Source organism: Gobio gobio, assembly GCF_949357685.1.
Source record: "Gobio gobio genome assembly, chromosome: 2".
NCBI classification, from domain to species: domain Eukaryota; kingdom Metazoa; phylum Chordata; class Actinopteri; order Cypriniformes; family Gobionidae; genus Gobio; species Gobio gobio.
The window spans coordinates 2,721,098-2,733,749 of record NC_137098.1 but is presented as its reverse complement, the minus strand read 5'-3'; the positions used below and the strand labels follow the sequence as shown (position 1 = coordinate 2,733,749).

At 35.8% G+C, this 12,652-nt stretch overlaps 1 protein-coding gene across 1 annotated transcript in view; it reads left to right on the top strand.

Annotated features, from left to right (window-relative positions):
* Positions 1-4,138, top strand: part of rnf166 (ring finger protein 166) — a 39,977-nt gene extending 35,839 nt beyond the window's left edge. Inside the window, exon 6 of the mRNA XM_079805945.1 lies at positions 2,245-4,138. Coding sequence (XP_079662071.1) covers positions 2,245-2,310 — 66 coding nt within the window. The 3' untranslated portion in view covers positions 2,311-4,138. The remainder of the gene's footprint in view (positions 1-2,244) is intronic.
* The last annotated feature ends 8,514 nt before the right edge of the window (positions 4,139-12,652 follow it).

Below are 12,652 nucleotides of genomic sequence, written 5' to 3'. Positions count from 1 at the left end.
CACACTGAATGTCGGAATGGGAAAGAAAGGAGATTTAAGACATTTTGAGCGTGTCATGGTTGTTGGTGCCAGTATTTCACAATCTGCTCAGTTACTGGGATTTTCACACACAACCATTTCTAGGGTTTACAAAGAATGGTGTGAAAAGGGAAAAGCATCCAGTCTGCGGCAGTCCTGTGGGAGAAAATGCCTTGTTGATGCTAGAGGTCAGAGGTCATGGGCCGACTGATTCAAGCTGATAGAAGAGCAACTTTGACTGAAATAACCACTCGTTACAACCGAGGTCTGCAGCAAAGCATTTGTGAAGCCACAACACACACAACCTTGAGGCGGATGGGCTACAACAGCAGAAGACCCCACCGGGTACCACTCATCTCCACTACACATAGGAAAAAGAGGCGACAATTTGCACAAGCTCACCAAAATTGGACAGTTGAAGACTGGAAAAATGTTGCCTGGTCTGATGAGTCTGGATTTCTGTTGAGACATTCAGATGGTAGAGTCAGAATTTGGCGTAAACAGAATGAGAACATGGATCCATCATGCCTTGTTACCACTGTGCAGGCTGGTGGTGGTGGTGTAATGGTGTGGGGGATGTTTTCTTGGCACACTTTAGGCCCCTTAGTGCCAATTGGGCATGGTTTAAATGCCACGGCCTACCTGAGCATTGTTTCTGCCCATGTCCATCCCTTTATGAGCACCATGTCCCCATCCTCTGATGGCTACTTCCAGCAGGATAATGCACCGTCACAAAGATCCAATCATTTCACATTTGTTTCTTGAACATGACAATGAGTTCACTGGACTAAAATGGCCGCCACAGTCCCCAGATCTCAACCCAATAGAGCATCTTTGGGATGTGGTGGAACGGGAGCTTCGTGCCCTGGATGTGCATCCCACAAATCTCCATCAACTGCAGATGCTCTCCTATCAATATGGGCCAACATTTCTAAAGAATGCTTTCAGCAGCTTGTTGAGTCAATGCCACGTAGAATTAAGGCAGTTCTGAAGGCGAAAGAGGGTCAAACACAGTATTAGTGTGTGTTCCTAATAATCCTTTAGGTGAGTGTATTTTAGAACTGAAATGTAAAATTTGTCGTTCAACCACGTTGGTCACGCAGGTGATGGAGTAATAACTTCTTTTAATGAATCCGTATGAGATTTTTTTTTTTTGCTATAAATTACGGACATGGACTATTTTGCTTTATTTGCAGATTTAATCATAGGCTCCCACTCTTCAGAAACGTCTCTTTAAATCTCTCGACAAATTAAAAGACGTACATGACGTTTGTATTTATTCGAAATCAAAGATCTGGATTGTACTGAATGTCATTTTGCTCAAGATAAGTAATTATGAAGTCCACATGTCATGCAAACAAGAAACTCTGCTTCTCACCCCAGGTCGAGAACTTTGCGATGCTGTTTTGCGAATGTTCGTTGGAAATCTGGTTTAGGGGAAGACTCTGCTGATAACGCCAGAACTTGGCTAACGATACTTTTGGGAAACGCACCAATGGACATTTGAAGGAATTGACAATATGTTTACCATAGAAGCAATTTTACCCTCACACCTCGCAGGTCAAAATGACCCGAAAACCTAAAATTATCTTTTCTTTCTTTTTTCTCCGAAAAGCTCATTTCATTTAATTTTGATATTTTTTTTCTCTTTTTTATTTACCTTTTTAAATTACTAGATTTTATCAATAAATAATAATTTAAGCACATTCTTCACATTTTTTCAACTTAAACTCAAAATAACTTCATGCATAACCCTTTTAATTCAGCTCAAAATACACTACATTGCCCAAAGTTTTGGGACGCCTTTGATGAGCTTTAATGCCATCCCATTCTTAATCCTTCGGGTTTGATATGGAGTCGCTCTAACAGCTTCAGCTCTTCTTTCCTCAAGGTTTAGGAGTGTGTTTACGGGGAATCTTCTAGAAGTGAAAAGATTAATCGCGATTAATCGCATCCAAAATAAAAGTTTGTGTTTACATAATATATGTGTGTGTACTCTGTTAATTATTATTTATATATAAATACACACACAAGCATGTATATATTTAAGAAAAAAAATAATTAACAGCGTACACACACCATATATATTATGTAAACACAAACTTTTATTTTGGATGCGATTAATCGCGATTAATCTTTTGACAGCCCTAGTTTTTTTCTATTGAATGAAACTGGACTAAAACGATTCTGTCGAAATGAACATGTTCTTTCTCTGTTTATCTGCAGGACTACAGTATTGATGAGGAGGCAGCACTGCAGGCAGCACTGACCCTCTCACTGTCCGAGAACTGAGATCTGACATCATATCCTGTTCCATGTGAAGGATCCTCTCGCCCGTCTTGTTCTAGGCTAAATATTTTCATTGTTTGTCTGTATTTCCTCTCACTCTACCTCTCTTCTGGTCTGTGTTTCTGAGCTGAAGTAGCTCTAGCCGCTTGTTCCATCGTAACCACCAAACCAACAAAACAGTGACGTATGCAAAAAAAGGAATAGATAAATATCACCACGCTTGTTCTTGCTGTTCTTCCTGTTATCCGAACGTGACCCCAGCAGTGAAATCCAGTACAGAGGGATCTGAATTATTAAAAGCGAACTGTGTTGGGGTTTGAACTCTCATCTTTAGGCAATACCAATAGAGAGAATGAGAGACTGATCTTCATGCCATCATGTATGGAATGCTGAATACCATCCGCCCTTTTTTTAATCAAGAGTTGATGTGAATACTCGTCACAGTTTTTTCTACATGTCTGAATTCTAGTGTCGTTGTTCTTTTATAGTTCAATAACCCAATATTGACCGACAGGACTGCATACTCTGCTCTTATCTTGCTACAGTAATATTTTCTAAGAAGCATCGGGTAAGATTTAAATTTATATTTTTGGAAAAAAGCTTCAAATGGTGCACTGATAACAAGCCGGCGAGCTTCTAGAGAACGGTTTCATCCATTGGTTCTGTTCATCTCGCGCTGAGGTCGGGAATCAGGAAGTGGAGGCTTTTTTGCATATGTCTTATCAGAGAATTATGGGAAATATGTATTTAATGATTGCTTGGTTGATTAGCTTGATATGGTTGATGCTGTACACCAATTTGCGACCGCTCTGAAATTATTGCAGTTTATTATGATCAAAACCAGTTTAATTAGTTATACACCTTTTTTTATAATGTAATTTCCACCTACCCGAATCTCTCCGATATACAAGTCTCCCCATATACAGTGGTATAAATGCAATATTAGTGTCATAAACTAATTTTTTTGTGTTTTCTGGCATATGCTGGAAACGGACAAAACTGTCTGCAGGGTGCTAGAACCCTTATACACTTTCAAAAATGAAAAGCGCCTCTTTTTGTTTGTTTACTATAGCACAGACAAAATTTTATCACTTTCGGTAGTGTTTTATGTAATTTCTGTAAAATTACACTGGGATTTTGCATTTATACCACTGTATATGGTTATTATGGGAGTTATACACTTTCAAAAATGAATTTATAACCAAAAAAAATCAAAATTCGCCTCTTTTTTGGTGGTTTATATATAAAAAAAAAGACTAAATGTAATTATACACTAAATACGATTCCGATGTGACTTGAAGGTTACATTGATATAGAGAAACTTGAGAACGTCCCATAGACTGTACACAGTGTCTCCACTTCCTTCCACTGTAGAAAAATGAAGCCAAAATATCCAAAAAGCAGTCGTTTAGAGCCAGAGATCCCGCCCACACTTCAGACTCATTCGCCAGAACAGCTGTCAATCATAACCCTGTTTTTAAAGCATCAAATACTCCCAACTCATTGGACAAACTTAGGCATGTTTTCCATCCAATAAATATGTGTAGCCCCAACTCAATTTCAAAAACAAATTCATGCAATGAAATGTAATTGAGTTGACTCAACTCAATTTGATCAAATACAGTTTAAATGATATTTATGTACTTATACTGGTCAAACATTGCATTGGAAAATCAATTATAAGCAGTTTCATACACAATGTATAGATCACTGAGCTGTGCCTAACTACTCTTCAGTATAATGCTAACCACACAATACCACACAATTAAGAAAAACATCACAGAAACTCCTCTAAATATTAAACATTAACCAACAACATCTTTCCCTTCACAGAAAAACACATCAAATAACTCTTTAATCCCTAAATTTACTCTCCTAATACACTCCCTTGCAAAGCATGCTGGGAACTACAGATCAACTTCCAAGTTTATGTCAACAAAAATGATTAATGTAGTTCTAACACAAATTAAGTAAGTAAACTTCAGTTTTAACATCTTAAGCTCTGGGGCCATTTTTTGAGAATTTTGGCCGATCAAAATGTAAAAGCTTCACGTACACACACACACACACACACACACACACACACACACACACACACACACACACACACACACACACACACACATACATACACACACACACACACACACACACACACACAGTGTCTCTAAATACCAGAAACCACTGCTAAAAGTGATAAACATGTGAGTATATGTTGTCTGAGCTGTAACAACCCCCCAAAAAGAGGCGATTTTAGATTTTTTGGGGTTATAAATTCATTTTTGAAAGTGTAAAGTCGTATAAATACAATATCCCAGTGTCATTTTACAGAAAACCCTTTGAAATTACATAAAACGCTGCTGTAAGTGATAAACATTTGAGCATATGTTGTCTGAGCTGTAATAAACCCCAAAAACAGAGGGACGCTTTTTCAGGCCCTGTGTGCTCTAGCACCCTGCAGACTGTTTCGGCTGTTTCCATCCCAAAACAGCAGTCGCCACCACCAGTCTGCCAAATGCATAATTGTAAATGTTTCAACTAAATGGCAGCCAATACTGGAAATTATTATTTTTTTGTTTATCATGTTGTATGCAAGATTTTCAAATGGATCTGAAGGGAGGAATATGGGAGGAATATGACCTTTTTTTAATGTAATTTCCACCCACCCGAATCTCTCCGATATACAAGTCTCCCCATATACAGTGGTATAAATGCAATATTAGTGTCATAAAATAATTTTTTTGTGTTTGCTGGCATATGCTGGAAACGACCAAAACTGTCTGCAGGGTGCTAGAACCCTTATTCACTTTCAAAAATGAAAAGCGCCTCTTTTTGTTTGTTTACTATAGCACAGACAAAATAATATTTAATATTATTATAACATTTATCACTTTCAGTAGTGTTTTATGTAATTTCTGTAAAATTACACTAGGATTTTGCATTTATACGACTGTATATGGGTATTATGGGAGTTTCAAAAATGAATTTATAACAAAAAAATTAAAAAATCGCCTCTTTTTTTGTGGGGCGGGGGGGTTATTACAGCTCAGACAACATATACTCACGTGTTTATCACGTTTAGCAGTGCTTTATGAAACTTCAATGGGTTTCCTGTAAAATGACAACAAAACTGTGTATTTAGAGACACTGTGTGTGTGTGTATGGGGAGCTTTTCAATGTGGGTCGGACAAATCCAGATCCAGAGTAATTTAGTGTAAATAAGTTACTCTGTGTAAAACTAATGTTAGACAAAATTAGATATGTTGAAGTAAAGCGAACAGAATTTAAATGTTGTATCTATGAAGGGCCTGAATTATTATTTTTTTGAGTAGCTAACTAAAACCAAACTTACTGGGAAAAAAAACATTATTTGAAGTCTAAATGTTTTTTTTTTAGTTTGGCTTGCATCCCATTGGATTACATGGCGTGGGCAGGGTTTATAACCTATACTGCAGTCAGCCACCAGAGGGCGATCAAAACATTTCGGCTTCATTTTTCAGGACGTGTGGCCTCAAAGTCATTCCATTTCTTGTACTGGGGTTCCTGTACTTACACGTTGAATCCAAGCCTATGAATGTGGTAAAGGATGCTTCGAGGAGATTGGTGTGATAGGCTTAGGCATTTGTAACAGGACTCCGATGTCCCCACTATGCAGACACACCTACGAATTCTGTTCCTATCCTTTTCTTCTCAGCCGCTGAGTGTAATATATGCCTGGAGCGGAGCGTTAGGACAGAAACATGCTCTACACAAGCACATTAATGTGAACGCTTGGCCAACCAAAGTCCCTTTGAATGTGCTTGACGTGATCCTTGCTTTACTTTCTTCAATCAACAAAATCCAAAACCAACCAGAAGACAATCTGTAAAGATTCTCCGTATGTGCGTGATGCATAATCATAATCCTGAGGAGTATTCAGAAATGTTATTACAGTGTAATAACTGTGGCGTTACTCAAGAATGCCACATTTAATAGCACAGAAAACACGTTGACAGATTAATTTACCGAATTAACCACACCAGTATTGTAATCGAACAGTCGATCATAGTTGGCATGAATGGAAAACGTAGAAGAAAACCGTTTATGCTAATGTCTGCGAACGATTATGAATTTGCTTTCTGGCTCATTTCGGAAAACACAACAAATGTGTGAAATTGAATCATTTGCGTTCATGTACTTGCGTAGAGTATGTTACAGGCCTATAAGGACGTGCTCCAAGCTTAGTTTGGTGGATTTGTCCAATTCTGGTGCATCATTTCCCATTTGATATAGCTTTGATAACTCTACCAGATCCAGTGTTTTTGATATATTTAGAGCCAATCATGGCGGAAGAGTTGAAGACCATTAGGGCTGGTTGGAAACATTTGTTTTTGAATTTAGCAACTTTTTTTTTAGAATAAGATGATGTGCTTCAACTTGTGATTTATTTCTGTGTTGATAAACGGTGTGTTTGTTTAATCTGTCGCAATAGAGTCATTGTGATTATCTCCATTTTGTGAACCACTATTTTAGCAAGGTTAAGCGTGTCACAATCAGTCTAATCTGAAACTCTATGACCAGGAATTAAATCGGCAGTGTTGGGGGTTGGTAGTCACCAAACTTTGGCTTAAAAATGCCAACGCTTTGTCCAATAATTAGCTTTCTAGTGAGGAGTAATGCATTTCAAGTAACGCGAGTTACGTAATCCGATTACTTTTCCAAGTAATTAGTAAAGTAATGCGTTACTTTTCAATTTACAGCAAAATGTTCGATGTAACGCATTACAAGTAACGCTAGTTATGTAATCCGATTACTTTTCCAAGTAATTAGTAAAGTAATGCATTACTTTTCAATTTACAGCAAAATATTTGGGGGTAACGCAAGTTATGTAATCCGATTACTTTTCCAAGTAATTAGTAAAGTAATGCATTACTTTTCAATTTAGAGCAAAATGTTCGATGTAACTCATTACCAGTAACACTAGTTATGTAATCCGATTACTTTTCCAGGTAATGAGTAAAGTATTGCATTACTTTTCAATTTAGAGCAAAATGTTTGGGGGTAATGCGAGTTATGTAATCCGATTACTTTTCCAAGTAATGAGTAAAGTAATGCATTACTTTTCAATTTAGAGCAAAATATTTGGGGGTAACGCAAGTTATGTAATCCGATTACTTTTCCAAGTAATTAGTAAAGTAATGCATTACTTTTCAATTTACAGCAAAATGTTCGATGTAACTCATTACCAGTAACACTAGTTATGTAATCCGATTACTTTTCCAGGTAATGAGTAAAGTATTGCATTACTTTTCAATTTAGAGCAAAATTTTCGAGGTAAAGCATTACAAGTAACACTAGTTATGTAATCCGATTACTTTTTAAAGTAATGAGTAAAGTAATGCATTACTTGTTGAGTAACACATGCTGCCTTGTTTTCCCAGTTGGTATTCCTCAAAATGAATTAAAACAGTGAAACGTAAACTCAGACTATTACGCAAACCTGCAATAATGAAATGTTAAATTCCACAAATATACTTTATGTATTTAATCTCACTTTATTATCCAGTGTCTCTGCTGCTGACACTCGATACAATTCAACCTTATGAATAAGCAAAAAGTACTTTACGATAATTTGCGAGAAATAATGCAAAAGTAACGTAACGCATTACTTTACATAAAAAGTTACAGTTACTTTTTTAGGGAGTAACGCAATATTGTAGTGCATTACTTTTACCCAACACTGCACATCGGTTTGATTTCGGTAAAGGTCTGCAGAATGAACGTGACTTGGGGGAAAAAAAGGAACACGTGAACATAAATGTCCTGCTGTCGGTTTCTAATCATTTAGAACGTTTAATGTGTAATCACTTAGAGTGATCATTCCTGTATGGTTTTCTTAAAGCCATCGTAGAGTTTGTATTGATTTCTTTGAGATTAACGCCGTGTCCTAATGGCATCGAGTTTTTGTCGTCACGGCTGTCGCCTCGTTGTCACGGTAATTCCGATAGAGCGGGAATTATCGTAAAATGTGCTTTTGTGTTTCCGACACATTTCTTGGCTGGAAGTCGCGTCTCATTAGGACACAGTGTTAGATGCCACTTGATGTACATTTGTACTGGGGCCGTTTATAATTGTGTAAGGCCTTCTGGGTAATGTTGGAATGTCCTTGTTGGTATTTATTATTAAGAGGCCCGTTTAGAGGCTTATACATTCATAGTATAAGTGATGATGACTTTATTCTTCTTTTGTTTCTTGCTTCGATTGTACATAAAATGGCCACGTTTTTTTTTTTGGTGGCATACGTTGAAATCCGGATTAAGGTGCGATCACCTGTCCTGCTAGGAAAGCATGTTATAAACATTGCACTTTAATTAACTCAAATGTCTTTTGATGATCGAGTAGGAATTTTGTTCCAGTTATTTAGTAACGTACTGCCAAAATGTATTTCACAAGAGGCGGATGGATTTGTCAGTGTTGTGTGGGAAAGGTGGGTCAACTTCAGCAAAACATTCTCCGAAATGCTGTCTCGGTAATTAATTGTATTGTTATTATATGAAAAAAAAAAAGTCCTGACTTAAGATAAAGCAGACGAATTGCCTCCGGAAAATGTTTATTGTATTTGATGGCAATGTGATTTGGCTTTTAAATGGTGTCTTGTTCTGAAAGAAAGGTATTGCGGAGTAGAAAGTAGAACAGAGGTTCCCGGTATCCCAATGTTTTTACTGTTTTGTTTTATTTTAAGTGTCTAAATATATTGCTCAAACAATATTCATGTGCACAGCTGTAGCATAGTACGTTTTTTTTTTTATTTAAGTGAAACTTTTGATATTGTACAACACAGCTCTCCAGTTCTGATACCTTTGAGAATGACCTTAAAATGTATATTTTTCACTCTTTTTGTATTGTAACATCAATGCATACCGTCACCGATAAACATACAGGACTTCTTGTACGGATCTCCGGCGTAAACGACGGATAAACGAATCCCTCTTGAGGACTCAGTGGAGTACTGCGACTTTTTTGGAATATGTTGAAAGCGTAAAGGCTTGAGAAGGAAACGTTCCAGACTCTCGGACATGTTCTGGAAATGGCGGAGTTTCGCGCTCCACAGGCAGAGGGCGCCACAGCCTCTCAGGTGCCTCCAGTGTTTGTGTGTTCGCTTCTTCACGGCTATGAATATTAACGAGATGACAGTAATAACAATGCTGATGTTAATGATGGTGTGCATTTTTGAAGCTGTAATACTGACTGAGGTTTAATAAGATACTTACACAGTGTATTTGTAGCAGTTTTCCCCTTAATAAAAACACAGATGCACCCGTCTTTAATGGCCTTATTCTTTTGGTGTAAACACTGTTTTTGCACAAACAAATTTTTTTTTTGGTCCTTGGTTTATAAAATCAAAGGGGGGAGAACCTTTATTCTTATTTACAAAAAAACAAGACTTGGGGTAGGTTTACACGACAACTATGTATCGATATATTGTAAATCGATATATTGGTCAATAAATATAAAGTCAAGTTTTTATATAATGTTTGAGAGCCTGATTACAGAAACAAAAATATCGGCCAAATATTCTTATCGTCGGATACGATAACATTAAAAATAGACATATATATCGGCCGATACTGATAACATTAAAAATAGACATATATCGGCCGAAACCAATAACATTAAAAATTAACATAAATCGGCCGATACAATAACGTTAAAAATAGACATATATCGGCCAATACAATAACGATAAAAATAGACATATATCGGCCGAAACCAATAACATTAAAAATTAACATAAATCGGCCAATACAATAACGTTAAAAATAGACATATATCAGCCGATACAATAACTTTAAAAATAGACATATATCGATTGTAACCGATAACTTTAAAAATAGACATATATCAACCGATACTGATAACACTAAAAATAGACATATATCGGCCGATACAATAACGTTAAAAATAGACATATATCAGCCGATACAATAACGATAAAAATAGATATATATCAACCGAGACTGATAACACTAAAAATAGACATATATCAGCCGATACAATAACGATAAAAATAGATATATATCAACCGATACTGATAACACTAAAAATAGACATATATCAGCCGATACAATAACTTTAAAAATAGACATATATCGATTGTAACCGATAACTTTAAAAATAGACATATATCAACCGATACTGATAACACTAAAAATAGACATATATCGGCCGATACAATAACGTTAAAAATAGACATATATCAGCCGATACAATAACGATAAAAATAGATATATATCAACCGATACTGATAACACTAAAAATAGACATATATCGGCCGATACAATAACGTTAAAAATAGACATATATCAGCCGATACAATAACGATAAAAATAGATATATATCAACCGATACTGATAACACTAAAAATAGACATATATCGGCCGATTCAATAACGATAAAAATAGATATATATCGGCTGATACAATAACTTTAAAAATAGATATATATATCGGCTGATACAATAACTTTAAAAATAGATATATATCGGCCGATACAATAACGTTAAAAATAGACATATGTCGGCCGATACAATAACGTTAAAAATAGATATATATCGGCCGATACAATAACGTTAAAAATAGACATATATCGGCCGATACAATAACTTTAAAAATAGATATATATATCGGCTGATACAATAACGTTAAAAATAGATATATATCGGCCGATACAATAACGTTAAAAATATATATATATATCGGCTGATACAATAACTTTAAAAATAGATATATATCGGCCGATACAATAACGTTAAAAATAGACATATATCGGCCGATACAATAACGTTAAAAATAGATATATATCGGCTGATACAATAACTTTAAAAATAGATATATATCGGCTGATACAATAACTTTAAAAATAGATATATATCGGCTGATACAATAACGTTAAAAATAGATATATATCGGCCGATACAATAACGTTAAAAATAGATATATAACAATAAAGGAGGGTTATTATTTCATTAACATTTTTTTTTTTACTTAAATATGTAAAATTTTTAAAACTTTTTATTTTAATTTAGTAATACTGCAAGAAAATTAATAAAAATATATAGACCATATAGACATAAAAATTACAAAACAAATTAAAAAAACACTTTACCAAAAATGAAAATAGAAAGTACTAATTCAAACTATTAATAAAAACTAATACTATAACAATACAGCATTAATTATAATTAATTTGAACATTTAACTTTACATTTTTAATGTGAAAAGTTGCATCTGTTAGCATGAATAACTGCATAACAAGAATAATAATAAACATTAGCACAGACATCACTCTTATTGTAATTGCTTTGTCAGCGTGTGTGTGTGTGTGTGTGTGTGTGTGTGTCCTCAGGAGAAAGTGCACGGACACGAGAGAGAGGCGGTCACGACTGGATCTCAGAGGTCAAAGGTCACGGTGTGCAATGCAAACAGTAATCAACCTGTAGATGTGAGTGTGTGAGACAGATATAACTCCGCCGCCTCAGCTTTAGATACACTCAACACTCAGGCTGGAAAATATTCTGTCTATCTCTGCATCTGTGTGAGAGGATAAATATAGACCGGCTCTGGGTAAAATTAGCTCAGGAAATGTAATATTGTGCCACTGTTATAAAAAAAGCTTTCCTTGTGTTTATGCCAGAAGAGTTTATAAGCTTCTCATGACTGAGCGTTTGCATTTCTCTGACACACACACACTATTCTCAGCTTTATGAACAGCTTTCACTCCGGATGAAAATAAACCTGTCCTGGGGGTCAGTACGACTTCTCATTTCATCTCTGAGGAATAACATTTTGTGATTTTTCCTACTTGATCTATTTATACATACACAAAAAACTGGGTCAATATGACCCCCATTGAAAATGAATGGGAAATGCACAAATAAAGACTTTTTTTTTTTCATTTGTCCAAAAAAAATAAAAATAAACCCAGCATAAATCAGAAAATTTGTACACAGATATGAAGGACTGTTGAGCACAAATGCAATGTAGAAAACACATGCTCTCACACACACACACACACACACACACACACACACACACACACACGTATGACTGCCACAGAGAGCATTTGTATAGAATTTGGCAAATAAAATCAGCCACAAATGCAAAAAAAAAATATATGAAAGGGTGAGACCTAATACACACACACACACACACACACACACACACACACACACACACACACAAACACACACACACGCATAAAGACACTGCCTGTGACAAGATGGCCGCCAGAAAGCTTGCCTGTGACAAGATGGCCGCCGCTGATGACGTAAGACATCTAGCCTTTATTATGGATATCTATGGGTAAC